The 26,035-nt window shown below is 47.1% G+C and overlaps 8 protein-coding genes across 25 annotated transcripts in view; 3 read left to right on the top strand and 5 right to left on the bottom strand.

Moving 5' to 3' along the window:
- Positions 1–248: 248 nt before the first annotated feature.
- On the bottom strand, positions 249–1,756 carry LOC6733410 (retinol dehydrogenase 12). Its single transcript, XM_002080431.4, has 5 exons — positions 1,598–1,756; positions 1,232–1,495; positions 1,019–1,175; positions 698–957; positions 249–638 (listed from the first exon to the last, which is right to left on the bottom strand). The coding sequence occupies exons 1-5, from the start codon at positions 1,675–1,677 to the stop codon at positions 410–412; spliced, it is 990 nt and encodes a 329-aa protein (XP_002080467.1). The 5' UTR covers positions 1,678–1,756; the 3' UTR covers positions 249–409.
- Positions 1,757–2,271: 515 nt separating this feature from the next.
- Positions 2,272–3,776, bottom strand: LOC6733409 (retinol dehydrogenase 13). Its single transcript, XM_002080430.4, has 4 exons — positions 3,491–3,776; positions 3,178–3,441; positions 2,708–3,124; positions 2,272–2,653 (listed from the first exon to the last, which is right to left on the bottom strand). The coding sequence occupies exons 1-4, from the start codon at positions 3,631–3,633 to the stop codon at positions 2,437–2,439; spliced, it is 1,041 nt and encodes a 346-aa protein (XP_002080466.2). The 5' UTR covers positions 3,634–3,776; the 3' UTR covers positions 2,272–2,436.
- A 560-nt stretch (positions 3,777–4,336) lies between these two features.
- Positions 4,337–5,669, top strand: LOC6739300 (uncharacterized protein CG1339). The gene is made up of 2 exons (XM_002076172.4): positions 4,337–5,416; positions 5,487–5,669. The coding sequence occupies exons 1-2, from the start codon at positions 4,337–4,339 to the stop codon at positions 5,667–5,669; spliced, it is 1,263 nt and encodes a 420-aa protein (XP_002076208.2).
- Positions 5,670–6,066: 397 nt separating this feature from the next.
- Positions 6,067–7,704, bottom strand: LOC6733407 (retinol dehydrogenase 12). Of its 3 annotated transcripts, none has more exons than XM_039292749.2 (4): positions 7,392–7,704; positions 7,015–7,278; positions 6,528–6,956; positions 6,067–6,470 (listed from the first exon to the last, which is right to left on the bottom strand). In XM_039292749.2, the coding sequence occupies exons 1-4, from the start codon at positions 7,475–7,477 to the stop codon at positions 6,254–6,256; spliced, it is 996 nt and encodes a 331-aa protein (XP_039148683.1). In that variant the 5' UTR covers positions 7,478–7,704; the 3' UTR covers positions 6,067–6,253. The 3 variants fall into 3 exon arrangements, with proteins under 3 accessions (XP_039148683.1, XP_039148684.1, XP_002080464.2); XM_039292750.2 differs by having other exon boundaries at positions 6,533–6,956; XM_002080428.4 differs by having other exon boundaries at positions 6,540–6,956.
- Positions 7,705–7,857: 153 nt separating this feature from the next.
- LOC6733406 (retinol dehydrogenase 12) lies at positions 7,858–9,316 on the bottom strand. 3 transcript variants are annotated; one of them, XM_039292746.2, is made up of 7 exons: positions 9,175–9,316; positions 8,944–9,109; positions 8,789–8,886; positions 8,580–8,736; positions 8,265–8,524; positions 7,981–8,208; positions 7,858–7,924 (listed from the first exon to the last, which is right to left on the bottom strand). In XM_039292746.2, the coding sequence occupies exons 1-7, from the start codon at positions 9,258–9,260 to the stop codon at positions 7,873–7,875; spliced, it is 1,047 nt and encodes a 348-aa protein (XP_039148680.1). In that variant the 5' UTR covers positions 9,261–9,316; the 3' UTR covers positions 7,858–7,872. The 3 variants fall into 3 exon arrangements, with proteins under 3 accessions (XP_039148680.1, XP_039148681.1, XP_016026347.1); XM_039292747.2 differs by having other exon boundaries at positions 7,858–7,894; XM_016167594.3 differs by having other exon boundaries at positions 7,910–8,208.
- Positions 9,317–9,427: 111 nt separating this feature from the next.
- LOC6733405 (lysM and putative peptidoglycan-binding domain-containing protein 4) lies at positions 9,428–12,764 on the top strand. The gene is made up of 3 exons (XM_002080426.4): positions 9,428–9,570; positions 9,646–10,205; positions 12,335–12,764. The coding sequence occupies exons 1-3, from the start codon at positions 9,557–9,559 to the stop codon at positions 12,574–12,576; spliced, it is 816 nt and encodes a 271-aa protein (XP_002080462.2). The 5' UTR covers positions 9,428–9,556; the 3' UTR covers positions 12,577–12,764.
- LOC27208844 (26S proteasome regulatory subunit 7) lies at positions 10,707–12,247 on the top strand. The gene has a single exon (XM_016184397.3). It carries the CDS (start codon positions 10,843–10,845, stop codon positions 12,142–12,144), a length of 1,302 nt encoding a protein of 433 aa, XP_016026346.1. The 5' UTR covers positions 10,707–10,842; the 3' UTR covers positions 12,145–12,247.
- Positions 12,765–12,895: 131 nt separating the features above from the next.
- Positions 12,896–26,035, bottom strand: part of LOC6739296 (titin) — a 28,195-nt gene continuing 15,055 nt past the window's right edge. For 5 of the 14 annotated variants that reach the window (XM_016172169.3, XM_039292737.2, XM_044922770.1 and 2 more), the window contains 11 exons: positions 25,706–26,004; positions 24,744–24,911; positions 24,564–24,684; positions 23,993–24,493; positions 18,234–23,783; positions 16,162–16,375; positions 15,975–16,089; positions 13,884–14,381; positions 13,683–13,823; positions 13,474–13,613; positions 12,896–13,413 (listed from right to left, as the gene is read on the bottom strand). In XM_016172169.3, the coding sequence (XP_016026331.1) occupies positions 13,293–13,413; positions 13,474–13,613; positions 13,683–13,823; positions 13,884–14,381; positions 15,975–16,089; positions 16,162–16,375; positions 18,234–23,783; positions 23,993–24,493; positions 24,564–24,684; positions 24,744–24,911; positions 25,706–26,004 (7,868 nt within the window). In that variant the 3' untranslated portion in view covers positions 12,896–13,292. Of the gene's footprint in view, positions 13,414–13,473; positions 13,614–13,682; positions 13,824–13,883; positions 14,382–14,784; positions 16,090–16,161; positions 16,376–16,988; positions 23,784–23,992; positions 24,494–24,563; positions 24,685–24,743; positions 24,912–25,705; positions 26,005–26,035 lie in introns of those variants that run through there. The other 9 variants (XM_039292740.2, XM_016172167.3, XM_016172182.3 and 6 more) reach the window with 6 other exon arrangements.

Here is a 26,035-nt window from a genome sequence, read left to right as displayed (position 1 = left end):
GATCCATCTAGTCATATCCGGTCCGTATGAACGTCGAGACAAAGACACTAGAATTATTCTAGTGTCTTTGGTCGAGATATAGCGATCTAACTAATTCCTTCTGTTACATACTTTTCAAATAGTTTGGTATACCCTCCTACTTTCAGAATAGCCGTTACAAAAATAAAGCATGAATCGTCCAATTTGTTTCATCACTTTTATAAAAAAAAAATTGATAATTTTACCTAACACAGAATACAGAAATTTTTGGTTAGTTAAAGCTTTTTTAGGAGCATTTCTTTATTTTTAGCTTGTAGAATTCGCACTCCGTAAGAATTTCAACATAAATTATTACATTTCGCGTTAGTCTTCATTATGATAAATTATTAAAATAATAAATTATGAAATGGCGAGGGATAAACTAAACTGCTTAATCAACTTTGGTTGAATTCACGCCGGTCCACTTCTCGCTCTCCGCCCAGAGGAACTTTCCAGTCTTGTCGTCCTGGGCAGCTGCAGACACTTCCTTGGGCCGGCAGTCGCTAAAGTAGAGCCCGGAAACATCCTTTAGTGCAGGATCCAGGGCAGCGTAGAGAGTGGTCTGCGCTCCATTGCGAGGGGTTTTGAAGAGCACCAACAGGAGGGGCTTGACCAGTAGCCTAAGGGAAACGGGTTAATACCAAACTCAAGTAGTGCCCACTAGTGTCTCGTATCTTACTGTGCAATGGGGTTTTCCAGGAACTTCCAATTCCTCTGCAGCTCCGTGTCCACGGCACCGGGATGTAGGGAGTTGGTTGTGACCCCCGTTCCCTCCAGGCGCTTGGCCAGTTCCCGGGTGAACAGGACGTTGGCCAGCTTGCTCTGACTATAGGCACCGATTCTGCTGTACGACTTTTCACTGTTTAGGTCGGCAGTGTTAATGGAACCATGGGTGTGCGCCAGGCTGGATACGTTCACGATGCGACTGGGTGCAGTTTTCTAGCGAGGGTAAGCAGGAAGGTTAACAAGGTGCTAAGAAAGTCCTGAATACCCAAAATACCTTTAACACGTCCAGCAGCAAGTGGGTGAGCAGAAAGTGTCCCATATGGTTGACTCCCAACTGCATTTCGAAGCCATCCTTGGTCAGTGTTTTGGGACAGTGCATAACTCCTGCATTGTTGATCAGGACATGGAGCTTATCCTGTTCTTTCTTGAATCTAATAAGCGAGGGAAATCAGTAACGCATTCATCGATCAGTCATCTTTGCGCTTACCCAGCAGCGAATTTGCGAATGGATTCCATCGAACTCAAGTCCAGTTCCCGAGAGAATATGTTCTGGTTATTTGTCTCCCTGATAATATCCTGGCGCGCCTTCTCGCACCGGTTCATATCCCGGCAAGCCATGTACACGGTGCCTCCTCGCTTGGCAATCTCCAGGACCGTCTCCTTGCCAATGCCCGTGTTGGCGCCGGTGACAATGAACACCTTGCCGGTCTCATCGGTCTGCTTGGTGAACTGACCGCCCTGCATGTATTTTCTGAAATTCATTGATTGCTATCACTCTATTTCAACACAGACCGCAATTCACGAGCTTATTACTCATTATTCTGCAGTAGAAATACCATATTCATGCAAATACCTTAGGAAGTAGGCAGCCAGTCCGATGATGGACGGCCAAAAAATGAGGGGGCAGCACAAGCAATTGGTAAGGCAGCCCATTTTGTTTGGATACAGTGTAGATCTTGTCGCCGTTAGTATTCGTTTCACTTGGAGGTTCTGTCAATGAATGTTTGCCCGTCCGTTTGGAGCTGCCTTTTATACGAAATGGACGCTATCTGCTCCAAAATACACGACAGCCACAAAACGCTTACTCACGATGAGTTCGATTCGAAACTGCGAGAAGAGAACGAAATATGTTTGGGTTTGGTGAGAGCTTTTTGCTTCTAGTTTGTATCATTGCAAGTCGAGCAAATGCATGAAAAGCTTAATAACAATCTGCAAGTCTAATTTAAATTAATACCTAATGCTATAAGCAACAAAAGTAGATAAAGTCGAGTTTCTCGACTGTCAGATACCCATTACTCAGCCAAACGGAGTCCGAGGATGCAGCAATCGAGAGGAATGATTTCTATTCCATTAATTTCGATTAGTTTATCACCTGCTTCTATGGCAGCTCATGACTTAAACCGAAATTATATATTGTCAAATAGTTCAGATTCCAGTGACGCCAAGGCAACGTCATTACAGTACAGGTCATTAATGTTAACTGATGTTAATGTTAACAAAATGTTTATTAAAAATGATATTACTATGTTGTGCAATTACTAAAGTAGTTTATTTAAGACTACTCAGATAACTGGTTTCAAGACTCCCAGCCAAATGTTTTTGTACAAAAGCTGAACAGAACACCTAACTCATTTAGCTTATTCTAATCAATGTATTTCGACAACACAGGGTAAGAGCTAAAAGTGTCATTGCTCAAATATTAATTCCCGTCCACTTTTCACTTTCCGCCCATAGGAATTGGGCATCATCATCATACTGGGCGGCCGAGCCCACGTGCTTCTGCTTGCAATCGCTGAAGTATCTTCCAGATACCTTTTCCAAACTGGGATCCAGGGCAGCGTACAGGGTCGTCTGTGCGCCATTCCTAGCCGTCTTTATGAAAATCCATATAATAGGAGCTATGAGCAATCTAAAAGCAGGCCGAAAGTTAAAAGCTGATGGGGTGATGCAATTGCAAACTTACTTTCCAAACCTCGAACCCAAAAAGGGTGTATTGCGGAACAGTTCCGTGTTCACTACCCCGGGATGTAGGGCATTCACCGTGACCCCAGTTCCGTTCAGGCGCTTCGCCAACTCCCTGGTGAAGAGAACGTTGGCCAATTTGCTCTGACAGTAGGCCATCTTTCTGTCGTAGGACTTTTCACTGTTCAGGTCGTCACGCTTAATCCTTCCGAGCCGGTGAGCAATGCTGGACAGGACCACAATGCGACTGGGCGCGGAACTCTTCAGCAGATCGAGGAGCAGAAGTGTGAGCAGGAAGTGGCCCATGTGATTCACTCCGATTTGCATTTCAAAGCCGTCCTCCGTCAACATTTTGGGGCAGTCCATAATGCCGGCATTGTTGATGAGAATATGGAGCTTGTTTTGCTCCCGCTTAAAGCTAAAAATTATTAAATTGAGTACCTTTATTTATATATTCATTGAGGTGCTTACCCAGCGGCAAAGTTCCTAATGGACTTCATGGAGCACAGGTCCAATTGGCGTGCGAAGATGTTCTGGTTGTTGGTCGCTTCGATGATCTCCCGACGAGCATTCTCGCACTTCTTCATGTCCCGACAAGCCATGTACACGGTGGCTCCCCTGCGGGCCAGCTCCAGCACGGTCTCCTTGCCAATCCCCTGGTTGCAGCCGGTCACAATCGCCACTCTGCCGGTCTCATCCGTTTTCGTGGTGAACTGACCTCCCTGCATATATTGTCTGACGGGCTGAGGTTAAAGGGCCATCACTGAAAGTGGTCAAAACTCACCGGAGCAGATAGATTCCGATGGCCGAAAGAGCTGACCCATATGCCAGCGGGCAGAACAGGTAATCCGTGGGTGCACTCATCTCTCCGCTCCGAATGCTACCAGCTTCAAGTGGCGACTGGCCAGATCCAGCCCCCTTACACATTTCTTTATACGAGCAATATCAAAATCTCGGAATGTCCATACTTGAAACATTAACGTGGACCGGTATAAAACATTGTTTTAAGTTTAAGGTTGGAGGGTTTACGATTGCCGCGTCGCCGAGGGAAACGGATGCTTCCGTAAGTGTTTATCGTCCGGCCAAAGTTCGATATGTAAGCTGTATAGATGGAATCATAATAACCGTCGATCATGGGGTAATGTAGATATCGCTAGAGTGTCTTACTAGAATAAGTTTCAGACCTAAGCTTTCATTTCATTTCGTCTTGAATGATGATGGTGGGAAAGCTCTCAATAAAACACCTTATTTAAGGCTCTGTTTTTACTTCAATCGATTTGTAAAAATTACATTTAATGACCAGCTTCTGCGATGACGAGGGGAAGTAGTGTTACTCTTCAATGTTATACTCTTGCATAACTTAAATGAAATTATAATTTTTGGGCAGCAGCTTCGTTTCTGTAAATATGAACATATATATAATATTGGTGCGGTGTATTTTTGGATTGAGCAATACTTACTTAATACCATGTTCATTATTTTCGGCTTGTATCTCTCCTTTCGTTTTGTTTGGGCCTCTTACTTTAATTAGGCCATTTTCGTTAAAGCGAATAGTACTAACAACCGAATTCGATTCGATTAACATACTGGCCGTAATCCAATGAGCTTTGGCTCACATTCACCCGGAGCCATGTGGCCCGCGACCGACTTCCGCCGGCATCAAAGGAAGCCAAGCCAAGTTCTCCATCGGTGGTTTTTCAAGGGCACTGCCTGGAGCATCTACGCAATCGCCTGCGGACTCCACTTCTTCAAGCTGCAGTACAACGAGCGCACCAATCAAGTGGAGGAGTCGCAGTACCATCGAATATGGTCCAAGATCGTGGTGGTCCTCAAGGTGATACTGCTGGCCAGCCCGTATCTACAGTACTTCGTACTCGGACTGGGCATATACATCCACATGACACTGGTGCAGGACAGCAAGGCGCAGAACTTCCTGATGAGTCTCATCGTGCTCGGAATCGTGATAGGTGTCCTGCGGCGCCTACTAATCTTCCTGCACCTGAAGAGGGATCGCAGGTTCCTGAAGCATACTGTGAACGAGATCCTGCAGATAACCAGCGCGCTGGAGCAAAAGTTCGGTATGGAGTATAAGTGCGACTCCACATTGCTAGTGGTGTACTTGGCTAAGCTGTGGATACTCACCGTCATGCTGGATTCCTTGTGGTACAAGCCCTACTTCCTCTCCTCCATCTTCCTCTACTGGGTGCTGTTGGAGTACTGCTTTGCTGGCTACTTCGTTTACCAACTGATCCTGCTCAGCTGGTACCACACCATTATTCTGTTCCTGCAGCGCTTCATCGAGGACCATGCGAATCGGTTGGATATTGAGCTTCGCTACCATCGGTGCTTGATCCCGCTCTTCGAGCTCCATCTGCGCATCAACAATCTGCATAAGCATGTTAGGGACAACGTCTCCTGGCTCTCGACCTCTGTTTACCTGATGATCTTCACCTGCATCTTCAACGCCGAACTGCTCATTGAATGCAGTCTCTTCGCCGGAGACGAGCTGGAGAACAAGATCTACATCATCGCGGACGGTTGCTTGGGACCCGTCTGCATTCCGATACTGTATGTGCTCATCCTGGGCATGTGCACCGATAGATTCCGCGATGCTGAAGTACAGCTTCAGCAACTGTTCGTTATCGTTCAGGGCTTGTATATGAGGAAGGTCAGGCCACGCCTTCTAATCGCAATGGTTCTCGACAACGAGGTGAGATCTGCTTCGGCAGGTGGCTTCCCTGGCCGACTTCTCCAATTCATTCTCAATTACATCTCCGCAGCACACCTCCTTGATAATTCACCAGAAGCTGAAACCGCTCCAAAACATGATCATCCTGGACATCACTTGCGACAGGGAGTTCGTCATGGACTACATTGTCACGGTGATCCTTACAGCATTGTCACTTGTGCAGTACACCATATCAACTGGAGGAAATATAAGCGAGTGCGTGACCCATAAATAGCAACCCACCTGGACCATACTATAGGAGGATGAGATCATTATATAACAGTGGAGCTGGACACAGTTACCGTATAATTTCGTGGGTCAAAAGAACTTCCTTAGCGCCCTCAAAAGAGTATATTTTGAAAACAGAAAGCACTAAATGTTTATATTTAAAATGCGCTAAAAATGTTTTTTTTTTTTGTTTTTATACAAAATTAGGGTTTATTGACTGTAGTAGTAAACTTATATGTGGTTTTACGCACTGCGATTCAACAACACAGGATTTCCCTTTTGCATAGATTGGATCTAAATAATAGACTGACAGCGGGACTGACATCGGGACTAACTATACGTTTTACTTGGAAAGTTACAATCAACCTAAATTAGTTAAGGTCCATGAAACAGGTAGGATATTATTATGAAACAGGATATCATGTTCCTCGACTCGCAAATCTTTTAATAGTTCTTATTATCTAGTACAAGCCTTTAAATCTAGTATATCCTATTATACTAAGTACTAAGTTAGTACTGCAATAACCACGGCTATTGTGAAATTGTGGCTTTAATGGCGACTAGCCCAATCACACTATTCCAGTGGCCCATTTACAGCGCAATTTTCGCCCACTTCTCGGACTGCGCCCACAACCACTGGGCCATCTGGTCGTCGAGGGCAGCGGGAGCTACAGGAGCCAGAGCGCAATCGCTGAAGTACTGACCGGAAACTTTTTCGAGATCAGGATCCAAGGCAGCATACAAGGTGGTCTGGGCCCCGTTCTTAGGTGTCTTCATCATGGCCCAAAGGAGCGGCCTCAAAATGGTTCTAAAAGAAAAGCAGATATTAATATTTGTATAAGAAGAGCATTGAAAGAGGACACACTCTACCACATACTGGGCAAACTTTGTTTGGAAGAAGATCATGTTCCTGGCTATCTCCGTGTCTGCTATTCCAGGATTAAGGGCGTTGACCGTCACACCCGTGCCCTCCAGGCGCTTGGCCAATTCGCGGGTGAACAGTATATTGGCCAGCTTACTTTGGCAGTAGGCTACTCCCTCGTCGTAAAATTCAGAGCTGTTGATGTCATCCACTTTAATCTGACCCCGTTCGTGGGCTCTGCTGGCGACCACCACCACCCGACTAGGAGCCGACCTCTCCAGCACGTCGAGCAGTAGGTTGGTTAGCAGGAAGTGTCCGATGTGGTTTACACCCAGGTGCATTTCGAATCCCTCTTTCGTCAATCTATGCGGTTCCCAAAACACACCAGCATTGTTGATGAGGATGTGCAGCTCCCTCTGCTCTTTCTTGAAGCTGTTTGTGAGTGAATTGTTAGTTAAAGAGAAAGGCACTACAAAGTGGCATGACTCACTTCTCTGCAAACTTTCGAATGGAATCCAGGGACGACAGGTCGCACTCCCGTGAGAAGACATTGGAGTTTCCGGTCTCCTTGACGATTTCCCTGCAAGCTCTCTCCCCTTTTTCTTTGCTGCGGCAGGCCATGTAAACGGTGGCTCCTCTTCTGGCCAACTCCATCACGGTCTCCTTGCCAAGACCCGTGTTTCCGCCAGTAACGATGGCCACTTTTCCCGTCTCATCGGTCTGCTTCCTAAACTTTCCGCCCTGCATATACAGCCTGATGTGTGTTAAAATAATGCATGTTAATCGGTGATAAGTACTTTGTCGTCACTTTCATACGTCGTCGATAACGCTTCTCAGCGTTACATTTTAAATTGGCGCCTCACTTACCTCACGCAGAAGGCGATAATGCCGACAATCCCGTGGGCCAAGAAGACGGGTGCTACGCTTTGCAGAAACCTTATAACAATATCCATACTGGCTAAGCGGTCCGCCCCTTCTCGTGGTCTATTCCAAAGTGCCACCGCGGGCGAAATTGTGCGGGTTTTTAAGTGATCGCCGCAGCGATTACCGGACGACAACTGATAAAATTGATAGTACGGGCTTCTATGAGTGTTCTTTAATCAGAGAACCACTATTCGAACACATTCAAAATTGCTTATAGCGACAAGAAGCCGAAAACCGTCTTACTTTCGCGAGAGCGAAAATGTTTCATACTGCCGAAATGAACCTAAACTTTTGGACCGAAGGCTCGGGTTAAAATGTAATGGATATACACATCTATTTTAAACAAATGATGTAGAAATTGCCCCTAACCGGTTTCGGGGTACGTCACTTCGAACGCATACAAGCCCTGAGCTTTCAACTCTTATTAGTCGGCCACGTTAAAATAACTAAAACAAGACAAATTGAAGATTTTTTGACTGTAAGAAACTGAAAATTTATGCGAAGTAACAGAAACATATTTCACAATACGAACTATTGTATTGTAATCATCGTTGGCTTCGTCCACTTTTCACTGACTGCCCAGAGCCACTTTGCCGTTTGGGTGTCGGTGGCAGCCGGCGCCATTTCCTTCAGCTTGCAGTCGCTGAAGTATTGTCCTGTCACCTTTTCCAGCTCGGGATCCAGAGCAACATACAACGAGGTCTGAGCACCATTTCTCGGAGTCTTAACAAAGGGCCAAAACAAAGGCTTAACAAAGAGTCTGAAAAGATAAATATTTCGTTAAAAATGTTTTAATGTCATCACTTCTCTACAAACCCAGCAAAGAAATTATTGAAGAAACCCATGTGCCTGATGATTTCTGTGTCCACCACACCTGGATGCAGGGCATTTGCCGTTACGTTGGTGCCCTCTAATCTTTTGGCCAACTCCCTTGTGAAGAGTACATTGGCCAACTTGCTCTGGCTGTAGGCCTTGCCTTCATCGTAGGATTTGTCGCTGTTCAGATCGCCAGTGTTTATTTCTCCTCGAGTGTGTGCCAAACTGGATACATTTACAATCCGACTGGGTGAGGATTTCTATGAATAAAATGGTTATTAATCATATTTAAGATCTAGTACAACTGTGTGGTACCTTGAGTAGACCCAACAGTAAATTGGTAAGCAGGAAGTGACCCATGTGATTAACCCCCAGCTGAAGTTCGATGCCATCTGAGGTGAGAGATCTGGGACAGCGCATAACACCGGCGTTGTTGATCAGTACGTGCAGGTGCTCCTGTTCCCTCTTGAAGCTGCGGACATGAATTGCGGAATAAAAACAATTTTGGCCTAAGGAAGACTTACGCAGCAACAAAGTGGCGGATGGACTCTTGGGAAGCCAGGTCACATTGCCGGCAGTACACATATTTGTTCTTCGTTTCCAGCACGATTTCCTCGCGAGCCTGCATGCGAGAAGTATTTAGTCGCGTTTTAGGAAATTATCCTAATAAAGATCGTACCTCCTCACATTTCTTTAGGTTTCTGCATGCCATGTAGACGGTGCCCCCTCGCTTCGCAATCTCTCTCACCGTCTCCTTGCCAATCCCCGTGTTGGCACCGGTGACAATGAACACCTTGCCGGTCTCATTGGTTTCTTTGGTGAACTGACCACCTTGCATAAGATCCCTGTGAGGCGGTATAAAATGAGTAGTAAAAACAAGGGAATTCTGTGTGAGAAGCAGAGCACCCACTTGACGAAGAAGGCCAGTCCCGTCGTCGTGCCGGTGAAGCTCAGCCAGAACGCGGTGCGGCTCTTGAGAAACGCAAATAGTGACATTTCAGGAACTCAAAAAATATATAAATTAGCTTGTAAACGAAAACAGCTGTGTTTACCCTGTTAAGGCTAACAGCGCTCGTTAACAGAGGACTATCGATATTTTCGGTCATCTGTGACGAAGCTTTCCCTTTGTTGTTGTTCTTCGTGGGCTGCTGCTGAGAACAAACTTTACACGTAAATAATCTAATTGCGTTAATTAACTGGCCTGAGCTAAACAAAGAGGTGCGATTTGACCGAGGGAAGGAACACAGCCGAAATCTGGGCCAGGAAATCCCGCCAAGGCAAGCAGGAAAACAATGCGTCGCAATGCGTAAGTCAGCGCCAACTCGACTGTTGCTTTTTCCAAGAGATCCGAATGTGATCGGTGTTCTCACCTCATCTTCAGGCGCCAGCAACAACACAATCAGGAAGAAATTGGACCCGACGACGTGGAAGACATCTTTGCCCGTCCCGCCTACGATGACGACGAGTTCGAAGATCTGCTCCCTCTGGCCAGGAGGGCCAATGGCCACGCCCGCCTCGGCCGCTACGAGAACACGCTGGAGGTAAAGGTCCAAGAGGGAGACACACTCCAGGCGCTGGCCCTGCGCTTCCACTCCTCTGTGGCGGACATCAAGCGCCTGAACAAGATCGACCGCGAAAATGAGATCCACGCACATCGGGTTATTCGCATTCCGGTCACAGTGCACAACGTCCTGCTGGGCAACGGGGGCCTCGAAGCCCTTCCTGCGGTCCACCGCAGCGGGAACAACAGTCCTAGGCACAATATTGAGCGGGAACCAGCTCCCGAACGCAATCCTCTCGAGGATGCGCGCCAAATGCTGGATGAACGACTCCTGGTGGCGGCGGTGAATGCTTCAGGCGCCGTGGATCACGAGAAACCATCGACGAGCAGAGCTGCTGGACAATTTTACGAGGGAGCCCAGGGTGCGCCCAATGACGAAGGTGAGTACAGAAGATGCAGTTGGCGAAAAATAGCCCACAATTCGCCGCGGTTTTTAAAATTCCTGAAATACTTTCACTGTTGGTGAAGAAAGGTCAGTGCTGATTTCAGTGCGAGTGTATATAATATTCAATTTAAAAATAAAAATACAGGTAAGGTAAAGGGTGCAGAGCGTATCAATGATAAAGATTTTACTGTAGTGATGTTTACTGGATTGCTGAAGCAATATTAGTACTTTAAAAATAACAAAGTTTCTTATCTATTTCAATTCAAATATCTACCAATTTCAACTAACCATAAGATAAGATAAGAAATATAACAGCATTGGAGAGTTTTGTGTGTTTAATATTTAAGCTCCAGTTACTAATTAGTTTATTTCAAATTGAAACACCGTAAAATAGTTTTTTGAAAAGTTAAAGGTTTGTATTTTAACAGTAGAAGTTAAAAGTGACTACACATCGATAGTTCCTAATGTTCAATTAAGTGTTGGAAAAGTATGCATCGATTCGTCGATAGCACTAGCGGTGCTTCTCCCATCTCTATGCCAAATTGTTCAGTCATTCTCGCCGTAAAACAAAAGGAAAACATCGTATAAACTCATTTTTTGCCTTAAAACCCGTACAATTGCAATCGAATAAGATGCCGGACTACCTGGGCGACGACCAGCGCAAGGTGAAGCACGATGAGAAGGAGGACAAGGAGATCAAGTCCCTCGACGAAGGCGACATTGAGCTTCTGAAGACTTATGGCCAGAGCCAGTATCACAAATCCATCAAGAGCATCGAGGAGGACATTCAGAAGGCTGTGAAGCAGGTGAACGAGCTGACTGGAATCAAGGAAAGCGACACGGGTCTGGCGCCACCAGCGCTCTGGGATTTGGCCGCGGACAAGCAGATCCTGCAAAACGAGCAGCCGCTGCAGGTTGCCCGATGCACCAAGATCATCAACGCGGATTCCGACGACCCCAAGTATATCATCAATGTTAAGCAGTTCGCCAAGTTCGTTGTGGACCTGGCCGACTCGGTGGCCCCCACTGACATAGAGGAGGGGATGCGTGTAGGCGTCGACCGCAACAAGTACCAGATCCACATTCCGCTGCCTCCCAAGATTGATCCTACGGTTACCATGATGCAGGTTGAGGACAAGCCGGACGTCACCTACAGCGATGTGGGCGGCTGCAAGGAACAGATCGAAAAGCTGCGCGAGGTGGTGGAGACGCCACTGCTGCACCCGGAAAAGTTCGTCAATCTGGGTATTGAGCCGCCCAAAGGTGTGCTTTTGTTTGGCCCACCGGGAACGGGAAAGACCCTCTGTGCCCGCGCCGTTGCCAACCGCACGGACGCCTGCTTTATCCGCGTCATTGGCTCTGAGCTGGTGCAGAAGTACGTGGGTGAAGGCGCTCGTATGGTGCGCGAGCTCTTCGAAATGGCGCGTTCCAAAAAGGCTTGTCTCATCTTCTTTGACGAAATTGATGCTATCGGTGGTGCCCGATTCGACGATGGTGCCGGCGGCGACAACGAGGTGCAGCGCACCATGTTGGAGCTGATTAACCAACTGGATGGCTTCGACCCACGCGGAAATATCAAGGTGTTGATGGCCACCAACCGACCCGACACGTTGGATCCGGCGCTTATGCGTCCCGGCCGTCTGGACCGAAAGGTGGAGTTCGGCCTGCCTGACCAGGACGGTCGCTCGCACATCTTTAAGATTCACGCCCGCTCCATGTCCGTGGAGCGAGATATTCGCTTCGATCTACTGGCGCGTCTATGTCCCAACTCGACTGGTGCTGAGATCCGGTCAGTGTGCACGGAAGCGGGCATGTTCGCCATTCGGGCGCGTCGCAAGGTGGCCACAGAGAAGGATTTCCTCGAAGCCGTCAAGAAGGTTATCAAGAGCTACGCCAAGTTCAGCGCCACTCCACGCTACATGACCTACAACTAAGTTACATTTATTGGCACTATTCTATATCCTCTGTAAACTGTAACACAATCTGCAGCTGGCAATTTATAAAATAAAGCGAAATCTATACCTCCACCAACTGAAAGCTGAGGTGTTTTAAATATTTTATAAATCTTGTTTGCAATGTGTTTTAATTGTGTAATAAATCATGATTTCTTAACTTTGTCTACAGCCAATATGGAGCAACCATACGAGGAAAGTGCCGCTCTGCTTAACCACATGGTGGACAGACACGCTCCGCTGGTGCGTCCCATTCCTGGACCCTCTTTGAGTGCCATCGACTGGTCCGGATCGGACTGCGACTTGTCTTGGATATGTCTGCTGATCTTCATACTCGCCTTGTGTGTCGTCATACCCTTGGTCTACGTCATCTACCTGGCAGAGCATCCACATCACAACCATAGTGCACAGTAGTTGGGTAATGTCTGCACCCGAAGTGATCATCATTCCAAACAGCACCCCTCACTGGCACCCTCTCAATCTCTCAGATGAGCCTGGCGCATTTCAAATGCAACCCCAGGCGACGGAATTTATTTTTATACCTATGCGCGTAACTTTGTATTGACTCTTGATAAAAAATAATAAGGTATTTGTCGACAGAACTTTTAAATTACCACGATTTGGGTGCTTCCCAGATGCATAGGCTTGTCTATGCACCACATCACTCCTGGCAGCACGAAATGCAAGATCTTAAGATCCGATTGTGCTGTGAATATAAGTCGTAACCCCGCAGTTTTGCTTTTCTATATGTTTTATTGAGTACAATTATGTAACATTTAAACTAGAACGGGTAAGGTGTAACATTATTCAGCTGAAGTTGGGATAGTTTCTCTTACGCCTAAAAAGTACGTAATACATATCTTAGAGCTAAATAAATAGTATCCATGGATATAAGAATTATGTAATAGTAAATACGAACTACAATTAACAATGGCGCATGCTAACGGCCAACTGAAGTTAAGTACTTTGTTTCCATGATGTTTCGACTGGGTAATGGTGGCCATGGCACATGGTATTTGGCGAAGATTTGGTTTGGAGTATGGCCAGCTTGGTGCTTTGCCATTGTCTTGCATTTTCCCCTCCGGGAAGATCAACCAATGGTCGCATCCAACAAAACTGCATTCGTATATTCACTTGAACTTTAAATTCTCAAAGAAAGCAATATTGCTCCGGAGGAATCCGTGGCGCACGGGCACAGGACTCGCCGGTGAGGCTATAGGTGGAGTGGCCTCCGAATGTATGGAAGGATCCCTGAAATGAGATGCAATCTAAAATAGTAATTGCTCGACCAAGGTTCTCTAAAGAGCTAACGTTTCGAGTGATGATAAGTCCGAGGCGATCGTAGACTCATCGGCTACTTCCGCCATGGAGACGGCGTGCTCCAGTTTGTGCCGCTTGGTCAGTGACGTGTTCGGCTTATCTGGAGTGTCTGGCGGGGCTGCTATTCTAACCTATAAAGGGGATCATTCCACTTGATTAAACTACCTGTTAATGGTTGAGGTTCATATCATTTTCCTTACCTTGGCCCGCCATCTTCGTTGGGGTTGTGTGTGCTTGCTGGTCAGGAGGAATGCCTGCGCCAGAGCCTTAACAGATGGCATGGAATGGGCCACCTCATCTTCTATGACGGGCTTCTCAGCCGCAGGAGTTGTGGGTTCAGGCTAACAATAGGGCGGTGCATTAGCATACGTTACCAAGTCAACCATCCGAGTTACTCTTACCACATCATCCTCGTCGACGGATAGCACCTGACTGGGATCGATGAGGCGACGTTTGGGCTGCAGGAATCTAAAAGCAGGCGGAGTGGATCCCCGCGTGGGCGTACTAGCAGGCGATCCTAATGTTGGCACCGAATCGCCTGGGCCGAACTGAAGAACCACAGGACGCTCCCGCTTGTGGGACACTGATGAGTCGATGGATGAAGAAACCGAAGGTGGAGCAGCCTGGGCGGTCTCCATGGAGGAAGTGGTGGAGTCGCTGGGCTGCTGCTCCGCTGGAGCAGCCCTGATAACCGTTGTTTCCTGCTTGTTAAAGTCGTAAATGCGAACCGTATCCGATTCATCGCTTGTGTTTGTGGTCGTGGTTTGCAGGGAGTACAGCGAGGGATTCGATTGCGAATCCAGGGACTCATCCAGGACTTGGACGGGCGTGGCTTTGTATACCGATGCCGATTCCTGCGGCGGATCCTGCTCAGTGGCAGGTTGGCTTGCCTTTCGAGCCTTTTGGTAAAACATTATCGGTTTGGTAGTTGACAGTGGTTTTGGTGGGTGCGTGTTGGTTTGTTTGTTGGTTAGTGTACGTGGTTAGGATTCGATGGAAATAAGAAGTGTGGGCGTTTTAGTATTCAGTATTAGTGTAGGCGTGGATTGGATCTAGAGTCTAGCAGATGTGGTGGACTTTTTGGTGGACGCTAGGGCAGCAGCATGCAGGCAAGATTTATCATTTACAAGTAGTTACAATCACTTGACTTCGAAACAAATGCTGTTAGTCAGATCTAAATGGCTATTTCGGCTAATTCTCGGCTTTGTACTCACCAATTCGTTAGGATTATTGGGAAACGGATACGGATACGGATACTAAAAACATTTGTTTCAGTGGTTCAGTATTGGCTTTGTTTGTTGGTTGGTTTATTGTTTGGCTTTATTTGGAATTACTGCATTATAGATTTCTAGATATCGCTAGGCATATGTGTATGGTGTTTCGTTGGAAAGAGCGTTAGCGGTGTGCATACAGATACGGTACAGGATTTATCATATTATTTCATAAAATTAACAGCAAGTATAATGATTAAAAACAAACGTTGCATACTCTAGGGCATTAGCATTACGTAAGTGGTATTAACTAAAGCTACGATCAGAACACTAGCTCGACCCTCTCATTCGCGTGGCGTGGTTGGTGCAACAGGTGCTGGTGCAGTGGAAAGGTAGGAATCGGTTGCCCCTCCAGTGCGGGAGATTCTGTGCCTGCCTCATTTCCCGTGTTTCAGTATGGTTGTAATTTTGTAATTTCTATTCCCACCGATGCCCATTCTATTTGCTATGTACAGAGAAATTGGCTTTGCTATACTGACTAGTGTTTAACATCTGTTTGTTTGACTAAGCTATGCGTAATTTGGCAAATATCCGTGGGGTCTAAGACCCAAACGATTCCAAGAGTTCCTAGAATAGCAGACTATTGTTGCTGTACTTGGCGTCCGCACCGCTGAAGCCGTTCAAGCAGCTGTCCACCCCTGAGTCGCCCTGGTCCTCCGTCTCCGGCCGCAGGGCCGTCTTCCCGCCCAGCGGCTCGCTCTCGAAGAGCGGATTCATGACAAAGTCCTTGGACGTGGCGGACACCGCCCGGAAGCTATTCCGCTTGAGGTCCTTGTGCAGCAGCTGCTTTTCGAACTGGGTGAGCACGCCGGCGGAGGGCCCACCTGCCGCTGGACGTCTCTTGGACACGGACGAGCCGAAGGACACCCCGCTACCATTGCTGTGCAGGCTCAGCGAGGACTGCGTGTGTCGCTTGGGCAGAGAACTGTAGCTGCTGCGCCAGGAGCGCTGTGATCTCATGTCAAAGTCGTCGTCGTCACCCAAACCCAAACTCGATTCGCGGTAATGGGACGCCGAGGTCGAAGGTCTCTCGAGGGGCACCGATCTCTCGTAGCCCAGCGAGGGGGAGGGGGAGTGGAAGGGGCGGCTGTTAATGAACTTTAGTGAGCTACTGCGTCGCACTGGCGTGGATAGGGTCCAATGAGAGAGGTCGGCAGCGGTGCTCTGAGCGCCACTTGAAATGCGGCCATGCGGTGGATGTGGTTCTGGTTCTTGATTTACCTCGTTGATCACGATGTCCTCCACATCCTCGGCTGCGCTGGTCGTGGCGGCCTTTCCACTCCCCGTGCTGTCAGGGGATGTGGGAGCATTGTTGATGTAGTAGTCGCGGCTATAGCTAAAGATTAGAGATTCACAGAAGTTACTTAGACCTAGTACTCGCTGGCAGGTGTCTCTCTCCCAAACTTACCGCTTATAATCCGCTTTGGGCGCTGGCGGATCCGGATTTTCCGTCATCGCCGATGCCAGTGCCTTTTGCTCAGCACTCGGACTGATGTTGGGCACATCCATGTAGCGCTCCTGGGTGCCACTGATGCGCTGCTTCAGGGCCTCCGGGGAGTACGGATTATTTGGCATCTCAACGGCGTTGTACCACTTCTTCACCTCGCGTTCCGCAATGGAACCTGGAAATGGTTAGGATCAAGGTCGTTTAGGAATTTATGGAGTCTGAACTTGAAAATCAGAGTGAACGGAAAGTAATTAACTATTAATTAACTTGTGCTAAGCTATTCTCTCTTAAATGTTTTTGATCTACCCATTTACAAATGAAAAACTTGAATTTTCTCCAGTAAAACTCTTTTTGTTTGATTTCGATTGAAATTCGTAATTAACTTCTTTATTCCAACTTTTAAAAGGAGTAAATATTTTATTTTACTAGGCACTATTATGATTACAAGGATATGTGAATTGGAATGGCTAAGTCTTTGAAATCAAACAAAAACTTGTTAATACAATAGGGCATATTTCCAAAACCTTTTCATATTTTTATAGCACGAGATTACCGGTTTTTCATTTGTTATTGAGATTAATAGAGACTAGTAATTACTTTCAGTTCCCCTTGTTTCATGGTTAAATAGGTCGACTGATCCGAATGCCAAGGATCAGCCGTCGACGGCACGACACAACACACAAAGGACAGTAGAGCCTGGCTAACATAAACACGTATTTAAGCAGACGTAGGGGAGGGACAACAACAAACACCGAGAGATGACAGTTATGGCCACAACCGAGTGTTACCTGGCACGAAGCGCCGCAACAGTACAACATCGTCATCGGCAACGTCGTCTGGTTGGGCACCCGAGGATCCACCGTTTGGGAGCTCGGTGGCATGGCTACCCGACCATCGAAGGGAACCATTTGTTAGTTTTCCATTGGTGCGTCTGCTTCCCGAGGTCGGGTTGTTAGTTTGGGTTAGAGGAAGATGCAGGTGGGTGTGCACATTGTTGTTAGAGCTTGTGTTAGTACTAAGGGATCGCTGATCGTCTAGGACTAAGACCCTCTGGCTAACAAACTCCTGATCAGAGTCACCATCTGCGTTGAATGTCTCGCAGGCGGTGGAGGGTTCACTCTCGTCACTTTCAATGGACTCAGAACCTAATTGATCTGAGAAGAGAATTTCATTGATAAAGTTATATGTGATTTCGCTCAAACTAAACGCAATGGTGGAGTCAGCTTCTACTTCTAGTTCATCGGCCATATCGCAGGAGGTTTGGCTGGCCATATCTAGTCTTAAGATTACATTATCACCTACAGTGACATCGACTTCTAAGTGACTTAAATGATCTTCCGGGCTATCTAATGCGTCAATATCTAAACAAGCGTCATTCGTGGTATCTGTTCTGCTTTTAATGTCCAGCGACTCATCTCGGTTTTTTGTACTAACAATGCACGGAGATGTCAGTGTATCTAAACTATTCAAATTGTCAGATTCAATTTTGGTATCTACATCACTCTTAGGCATATTTTTCATGTTAACTATACATTCGGACTTATCCGTATCTAAGCTAAGATCATCTACCATATCCGTTTCAGTCTTATCAGTCTCAAATGCAAAGCAATTGTCTACGAAGCGAATGGGGTCAACTTCAGAGACTGGAGTTGCTGCCCTGCCCGTTGGGGGTTGAATGTCCTTGGAGGAATCTAAGCTAACTTCGTCCAGTTCCTCAAAGAGGCTAGAATGGGAATCATACGCAACTTCGTCTATGCTGTCATCCAGGGAATCGAAGGAGCTGAGGTACTTGTGCATGATCAAGGAGCGGCGGCGCCTTCGTTCGATTGTGGCCAGCAGTCGCTTGTCTTTTATGTAAAACTTGCAAATGGTCCCGAAGAGGTTGACCGGCTCGGATTTCTTGGGTGAGTCTGCATCGCTCGGTGGTGTGTCTCGAATGTTGGGCTGTCTTCGCAGATACTTGTGGGTGCTGGCTTTCCCCAAGGCGAAGCAATCGCCATTGGTGGAGTCTACCGATGTATGTTTGTGTATACCTTCTGTTCCCGGATCCTTTAATTCTTGGTCTATACTGGCAAGTTGGGCACCGCTTGATAAATCCGCATTCGCAGTTACTGATTCTAATATTACATCATCGTTCTTTAAAATATCTTCACCAAACTGCGCTTCCTCACTAGCGTTACTCTCCTTTTGATCCACGGTGTCCACACTCACTGGAATAGATACTGTATCTGAATGAGCTTCAACTGGTTCGGATGAAGTATCTTTTTCCACTAGAACGTTATTTCTTGATGATAGAAGTTGTTCTTCTGGAACGATTTCCACTGGGATGGCTGGTTCTGCATCCAATTTTCCCATCTCATCTTTGGTTTCCTCTGTGAGATGTACTGTTTCAGTAACAACCTCCACTGGTATTGCTGGTGCTACAGGCACGGACTCTTGGGGTTCCAATGCTTCAGCTGGTAAATCTTGAGTAGTTTCAACATCCATAGGCGATGGAGCTTCCGTTTCTGGTTTCATAATAGTTTCCACAGGAACTATGGCGTTTGTATCTGCAGATTGAGTAGTGACTCCGACAGGAGAGGGTACCAATTCAAGGGCCTGTACATCAGGAACAATTGGCACGCCCGGTAGGTTTTCCATATCGACAGGATCTTCTTGTAAAAGAACTTGTGCAGGATCTAGCAAATTCTCAGTGCTTGAAACTGATTCTGGAATGGGGTTCTCAAAAGCATGCGGTTCAGAATTCTCTGGTTCAGACAAAGGAACTGAGTCTAGTTGTGGAACCAAGTTAGCAGATATCATTGAATCTGCACAGGTAGATTCCGTTTCGGAATTAGGTACTCCGTACACAACTGGCTCCGGAGTGACTAACTCGGTAGCTTCTAAAGGTTCCCCCTTGGAGCTCTCCACTTCCAAAACCATTTCCTCAGTTTCCTGCGACTTATCTACTGTTGAATCTCCCATCTTAACTGGCTTCACCTCTTCTACATCCACAGTTTCCGTTTCTAGAATAGGTTCCGTAGATGGTTGAGTCTTCAAGTCCGTAGGTTGTGTTTGTATGGTTAAATTAGTTGGTAACGATGTAGGAACTGATTGTTCTTGAGGAACAAGGTTCTCTGGTAGTGCATGATCCAGATTTGTACATTCCGCTTGGCAAATCAAAACTAAGGGCTCCAAAACAGCCGATGGTTGTTCATCGATGGTCGTCGATTCTACCAACTGCTCCTCCTTCAACTCGGATGTTCCTATTTCCAGTTGATTGATTTCTGGGCCTTCATTAACTGACACAGATTCTGCAGGAGTGCTTGGGTCCACACAGATTTCAGTATCTGCGCCTGCAGATTCTGTCTCTGCCACCAAATCTGTGTTTCCTAAAGAATCTAAGGTTCGCTCCATAGGATCCGACAGTTCCACTGCGACAGAATCAGTCCCAGAAATTTCCTCAGGGGCCGATTTATCCACATCAACAGGTCCCACGTCTAACACATTCTCTGCACTTCCTAGTGGATCCCCTACGGAATCTTCGTTTTGCTTGACAGGAATAGATGGCTCCACTGCGATAGAATCTGTCTCTGAAACTTGCGGAAGGGTTGCCTGATCCACTGAATCACCTTCGACCTGCGCAGTATCTTTTGGTGATTCTTGTGGATCGCTAGTTTCGATTTGAGAAACGAGTTCGACCTGAACAGCTGGTTCCTTTTGATCAACTTGGATGGGATCCGCCAATGCGACTTCGGTATCTGTTGTATCCACGGCCACAGATTGAGTCACTTCCTCCGGCGTTGTATCTTCAATAGTTGGCGATTGAGCCACTGAAACTGATTCAACCACTGTATTGAATGGTTCAGAAGCTATTACTTCAACTGAGATGGCTTCAGTAGAAGGTATTGGTTCCTCAACGCGGAAATTCTGCTCAGGAACCACATCTGCAGGCGTAATAGGATCCATTGAAACTATTTCTCCCCCTTTACTAACTTTTAGTGAATCCTCTTCGACGGATTTGTTTTCTACAACTGATTGCGGAGATGGTTCAACTTTATCTTGGACTTCTGCAGAAACGGATGGTTCCAACAGCGCTGGCTGGTCAATTGCTACAGGCTCACTCTCCACTACGATAGACTCCAGTTTTTCCACAGGTACTGTTTGTTCAATGACGATGGGTTCTGGTTCTGGAATAATATCCAAAGGAGCAATGTTTCCTATTGCCATTGCTTGTGTATCCGGGCTAACTTCCACAAGCGATGGGGGGTCTAAGGCAATTATGTCTGGAGCAACTTCTGCTGCAACCGGTAGGGGATCTTCACGTAAATCCACTGCATCAGTACTTTTTTGGGAATCTTTTTTACCGGATTCTGTATGTATTTCCTCATGCGGTGTAGGTTCTACATCAACCAATTCTGACACTGCCTCCGGTGGATTTTCACCTGAAGTTGAATTATTTGTCGCAGGCGTTGCTTCTTCTAGATCTGATACTTCTACTTCGACCCCTGCATATTGGGGAACAACTTCTACAGGTACTGCATCATCCAGTGCGATGGGTTCCGCCAGTGTTTCATCTTTATTAGATTGTGGTACATCTACAGCAACTTCTAAACCTTCTTTAGATTCCATGTCGTTGAGGTTTGCCTGGGATTTAACATCTATTGATGCTGGCGGTTCGGAGACTTCAAGATTAACATCTTGAGAAACAATTTCTTCAGGAAGTGTGATATCAGCAGTGATCGGTTGCTTATCTAGAGCTTCGTTTGGTTCTTGTTCTTCAGCTGCCAGAGGTGCAGTCTCACAATCACTTTTAGGGGGTTCAGGCATTTCTGTTGGTGATCCATCTGATGTAGGGATAGTGACAGCTTCCATAGCCGTAGGAACTACTTCAACAGACGTGGTTATTACAAAAGCCACATTTGGTGTGTCCAAACCCACTTCCACTGACTCTGGAGTTTCCTTTTCCGAATGTTCATCTTGAATAGGTGCTATCTGTGGTGCCTTATCTATAGCAGCTGTTGAATCTTCTATGGGTTTCACTTCTTCTGCTGCTGGAACGGGACAAGCGGTCTCCACTACGGATTCAGCTTGGTGTAAATCTTCTGTTGTGGTAGGAACAATCTCCACGAGTGCTGGGGATACCATTTCCTCAATTTCAATTTGAGTTGCATTTTCCATGGGCTCCGGTTGTTCCGGTAATTGGGATTGGATATCCAATACAATAGCAGATGGAGAAACTACCTCAACAGGTTCAGATGGAGACAGCGATTCTGCAGATACTGTAGGTATCACTTCCGCTGGTGGTGGTAATGATTCTATTGCGTGAGAGTCCGCTTCAGGGAGATCTCCTTCAGAACTATGGAATTCCAGCACTTCGCTTATAGGAGCTGCTTCTCCAGGCTCCGAGTGATCAACATTAACAGCTTCAGTGGTGGCTATCAAATCTACAGCGTTGCATGCTACTTCTTCAATGAATTCAATAGGTTGTATAGTATTCATTGGGACTGTCGGTTGTGGTTCTTCTGGTATGGTTTGCTGTTCAATATGATTAATTTGGTTTTTCACATCGATGGACTCCGCTTCAGCTAAACTTTCGATAGGTGTTGGATTTTCTATTGTGCTACATTCTGGTTCAGGTTTAATTTCCATAGGAACATGGTTGTCAATTGCCATTGTTTCTGGATCAGTTTCCGCAAACGATGGGGGTTCCACAAGAACTACGTCCGGACCTACTTCTGTAACCGGTAAGGGATCAAGTGCAACGGGCTGTGCTGCTGGGGGGTCCACTGCACTAGATTCCAATGTTTGAGGTAATTCGTCTTGAAGTTTCATGGACGGGCTATTCTCAAGTGGAACTACTTCCATAGGTGGTATATTCACATTCGCTTCAGGGACCGATTCACAGTGATCAGATGAGTTAACTGGAACATTGTGTATTTCCGAAACAATATCCACGGGCTCTGATGGTTCAACTGAGGCAGGTTCTGTAGCTCCTGGAGACTCTGAAGTTTCCACGTCAATGGACTTTACTGGAACGTCAATTTCAGTTGGAAGTGGTGGACTTATCGTTTCAATTGTCGATACGGCTTCTACTGCAATTGCTTGCGATTCTGAAACATTGACAACTAGTGCCACTGTTTGATTTTCTTCTATGTCCACAGAAGCTTCTTCAACTTGTGGCTGGCTTACTACGATAGAGTCAGTTCCTATTATGACATCAACAGATTCACCGTCTTTAAGCATTCCTACTGAGACTAGACTTTCCACGGCCGTTGGTAGTTCCGTCTCTACAGATTGTGGTGAATCCACTGTAGCAACTTCTATAGGAGTTGATTCCACGGGCTCTGCAACTTCTAAAGGTGGCGATGAATCGGCTGCAATATTTGGAGGCTCTGAACCTATTGGCACTGGGGAAGGTGGAATCTCTAAAACATTATCCAGCGGCTCGAGTAAGTTCACAGGATCAGATTGAGTTACGGCGTCAGTTTCTACAGGCACTTGGGGTTCCACTACAGAAACGGTTTCCATTGGGACTGATGTAGTATGTGAATCAGCTTCAATTGTTCCAAGTTCATCCAATTGTGTACCATTGTCCACTGGGACAGGTATGGGACTAGGATCAGGAAGTGCCTCTGCTATGGGATCTGCAATCATTTCCGGAATTTGTTCTGGTAAACTTGCTGTGGGATCACCTGGAACCAAGTTGGTTACGGGGCCTTCATCCACTCCTTCTCCTTCTAGAGTTGGCACAGTTTCAGTTTCATCGCAATCCAAAGGCTTTAGCGGTTCCAAGTCCAGCAAAGCGACATTTATAACTTCTGGTGGATCCACTGAGTGTAGTTCGGAGTCAACCATTACCACGGGATCTGGTACGATTTCAATGGGCACTGGTATTTCTGGACCAGATTCCACAGGCAATGGCACATGAACAACATCAGATTCTGTTGTTGGAACTACTTGATTTGATTCCACGTTAGATTGGTCTTCTGGTACAATATCCAAAGGAGGTGTTATTTCTGGGACAATCTGCACGGACTCTACATCAGTTTTCATCTCCGGAACAATTTCCACAGGCGCAGTCTGTCCTGGAATCTCTAAATCAGGGGCACTTGCTGCAGAACATTGAGGTTCCATAGAATTGATATCTTGGACCATTTCTATAGGCGGCGGCAGTACAATCTCAGATATTAGCTTTAATTGTGGAGGAGGTGGAAGCACATCCGCTTGGTCAGAAGTTGTAATCTCTTCGAGCGATGGATGTGGGACAAAGTCAAGGTGTTGCTCTGGCCCAGCTTCTGAAGGTTCCGTGTTCTCCTCTTCAATTATGTCCAGTGAGTGGGCGTGCACCAGGTCCACGGTGCGAGCGTTGATCTCGGCGAGGGCCAAGTCACTCAGTTCTTTGAGGGTGTGCATCTCACTGGGTGTCATGGCACCGGGCTGTTCAGATGCCGGAACAGCTAGCATGGGTCCCAGGGCCATGGCTGCCAAGATCTCGATCACCGATGGCACAGTATCGTGCATCTGGCCCTCATCGATGTACTCGACTGTGCTAAAGCCAGTGCAGCCATCGAGGCTGGACAGCTCCTCGGATTCGCCTTGGGCTGTAACACAAACGACTGCTAAATGCCGGTGCTTAAAGATCACGCACAAGTGGACTGAGTTACTAAAGGAGGGGTTCCGGGCAGTCTACACCTAAGAAGCTATCAACGATCTAGCGAGCTAATAATCTGGGTAAGGGGTTAGTTAAGTCATAGCAATAGTAATGAGATTCTATAGATGGAGGTACATAGGATAAGTTCATGGCAGTTACCTGCGATGGGAGTGTGGTCTGTCTCCTCGTTCAACAAGTCATCCTGGAATATCATTGGTGGCGGAGGTGGCGTCGGAGACGGCGCCTTTATATCAGAGGGCATGGCCATCGGGGACACCACAAACTCATTGGTTGTCTCCGTGAATGCGGGCTCATTCTCCTCCGGCAATGTGTGGGACGTGAGACTGGTGCGATCTACGAGCTCGTCGAGGACCATCTTGGTGTTTTGGCCACCAATGAGGTGCTTGCTCAGCAGACGATCGTTGAGATCGTTGCAGCGCAGCAGATCCAGAGAGCTCTCCTCGATGTCCGAACCTATCTCCGAGAGATCGCTCACCTCGTCGGTGGTCTTATCCCCAATCTGGGCACGTACATTCTCCCTCGGCGCCGGCACCAGCATGCCAATGCTGCTCGGAGTGGCCGAGCTGCGCTTCTTCTTGAACAGCCAGTTGTCCTCCCAGTTTCCGTCTCCGATCATGCCCGAGGAGATGGATCCAATATCTGCAAGGGAAGAGAAGGCACCTTTGTATACCTGGGAAATAGTTTGCTTGTTGGAGGGGTAGGCACTTACCATCCTCGGATTCGGTGACGGATGCTGAAAAGTCCGGCAGTGGCACCATGTGTGCGGCTATATAGTCACTAAGCACGGATTCCCTCTCCAAGTCCGTTTGCAGGGATTGGGATTTGCCATTCTGCAATCAAATATGAAGGCTTGACCAGGTGTTAAAGCTACAAGTGATTAATCCCTTACATCCAGTCCGATTTCATGATCGGTGAGGCTGCAATCACTCCGTGGTTCAATGGAGCTTCCGGACGTGGTGCTCAGCGCTTCGGCATTGAAATTCTCGTCAATGTGGCGACCACTCAAGTCCGGCGTACTCTCCGCCGCCAGCCTTGTATTCCCTTCCTTATCCGCAATCTGGCAAAGAAACCGCAAAATTTTAACCCATTGAGACCTTGGCATTGTGCAATAGCAATAGCAATAGTAGTGTTGTTGAACCCCAGAGCTCCCCAGATTTCCCGATTTTCCGATTTTCCGATTTGTTGTGGGTCAACATGCTTGTAAGGTAAAAAGCCGTTAAGCTGATTATACCCGGCAATATTTAACTACAACGACACTTGACGACCATTCCCTCGTTTCGTCATCGTTAACCAGACCAATATTGATTGAGTGCCGTGACGAAGTCAATTACTGGCCACGTTGCAGAAGAAGAATCCGATAAGGCAATTGGTCAGTTTAATGCTGACTGGATTAGTGACGCAGTGATAAGATCGGAGTACCAGTGCTGATATCGTTCGCTGAACCATTTCACCAGCTACCCGTGTTTATTACTTCAGCAATCACTCATATTTACTTGATCAGCCATGATCCTGAGTGGGCAGGATGAAACCTGAAGCGACTTTCCAAATTCCGAATTGATTTATCCAATTAGCTTTGGAATTGATTCAGCTATTCTTCCGCTATGTGCACCAGTTGGTGGCCTAAAACGTCTGCACGCGCTAGACAATGGACTGCAACTAATTAGCCTGGTCCGTTTGGGCGATGGGCCAACTGGAATATCGAAGCCGCCCAAGTGCAGGTCGAATGAAAGCGAAAACTGGCCGGAATGGGCCAGTTAAAATGGCGGAAATGGTCCGGTTCTCCACGGGGATGGGGCATGGAACACATGGGGAATACACCACAGGTGGTGGGCGGATTGATAGATAGCTTACCTTATTTAGCACCGCTGTGGCCAGCAGATCCTGGTAGATCTTCGGCTCGAAGTAGTGCTCGGAGCGATGGCGCCGCTTCAGACCGTTGCCATTGGCCAGCTCGGAGGCGTGGGACCTGGTGTCCAGGCTGATCTCCGAGACGGCTCCGCTGGCGCTGAGGGAGGAGCTCCGCAGGGTCTCCGCTATGATGGTCTCGATGAGACTGCGTAGTCGGGTCTGCGAGAGGTCGGCCAGCTCGGAGTCCGCATGGTTGTTGTTATTATTATTGTTGGTGTGGCCATTTACGATGGCCGGCAGATCTGAAAGCAAGTATCGAGCATTGTGAGCAGA

This window comes from Drosophila simulans, chromosome 2R (genome assembly GCF_016746395.2).
Source record: "Drosophila simulans strain w501 chromosome 2R, Prin_Dsim_3.1, whole genome shotgun sequence".
Classification (NCBI taxonomy): Eukaryota; Metazoa; Arthropoda; class Insecta; order Diptera; family Drosophilidae; genus Drosophila; species Drosophila simulans.
Note: the sequence above shows the minus strand (reverse complement) of the source record. Positions and strands in the feature narration are given on the sequence as shown.

Bases quoted from the DNA above. Each gene is read 5' to 3' on its own strand.
- LOC6733410 (XM_002080431.4), bottom strand. From the start codon at position 1,677: ATGGGCTGCCTTACCAATTGCTTGTGCTGCCCCCTCATTTTTTGGCCG. The intron at 1,496-1,597 runs GTATTTGCATGA...AATGAATTTCAG, and splicing joins CTGGCTGCCTACTTCCTAAG to AAAATACATGCAGGGCGGTC. The intron at 958-1,018 runs GTATTTTGGGTA...TACCCTCGCTAG, and splicing joins TGCTGCTGGACGTGTTAAAG to AAAACTGCACCCAGTCGCAT.
- LOC6733409 (XM_002080430.4), bottom strand. From the start codon at position 3,633: ATGTGTAAGGGGGCTGGATCTGGCCAGTCGCCACTTGAAGCTGGTAGC. The intron at 3,125-3,177 runs GTAAGCACCTCA...AATAATTTTTAG, and splicing joins ATTAGGAACTTTGCCGCTGG to CTTTAAGCGGGAGCAAAACA. The intron at 2,654-2,707 runs GTAAGTTTGCAA...GCCTGCTTTTAG, and splicing joins TTGGGTTCGAGGTTTGGAAA to ATTGCTCATAGCTCCTATTA.
- LOC6739300 (XM_002076172.4), top strand. From the start codon at position 4,337: ATGTGGCCCGCGACCGACTTCCGCCGGCATCAAAGGAAGCCAAGCCAA. The intron at 5,417-5,486 runs GTGAGATCTGCT...ACATCTCCGCAG, and splicing joins CAATGGTTCTCGACAACGAG to CACACCTCCTTGATAATTCA.
- LOC6733407 (XM_039292749.2), bottom strand. From the start codon at position 7,477: ATGGATATTGTTATAAGGTTTCTGCAAAGCGTAGCACCCGTCTTCTTG. The intron at 7,279-7,391 runs GTAAGTGAGGCG...AACACACATCAG, and splicing joins ATTATCGCCTTCTGCGTGAG to GCTGTATATGCAGGGCGGAA. The intron at 6,471-6,527 runs GTGTGTCCTCTT...CTTTTCTTTTAG, and splicing joins TTTGCCCAGTATGTGGTAGA to AACCATTTTGAGGCCGCTCC.
- LOC6733406 (XM_039292746.2), bottom strand. From the start codon at position 9,260: ATGTCACTATTTGCGTTTCTCAAGAGCCGCACCGCGTTCTGGCTGAGC. The intron at 9,110-9,174 runs GTGGGTGCTCTG...ACCGCCTCACAG, and splicing joins GGACTGGCCTTCTTCGTCAA to GGATCTTATGCAAGGTGGTC. The intron at 8,209-8,264 runs GTTTGTAGAGAA...TTATCTTTTCAG, and splicing joins TTCAATAATTTCTTTGCTGG to ACTCTTTGTTAAGCCTTTGT.
- LOC6733405 (XM_002080426.4), top strand. The intron at 10,206-12,334 runs GTGAGTACAGAA...CTTTGTCTACAG, and splicing joins GGGTGCGCCCAATGACGAAG to CCAATATGGAGCAACCATAC.
- LOC27208844 (XM_016184397.3), top strand. From the start codon at position 10,843: ATGCCGGACTACCTGGGCGACGACCAGCGCAAGGTGAAGCACGATGAG.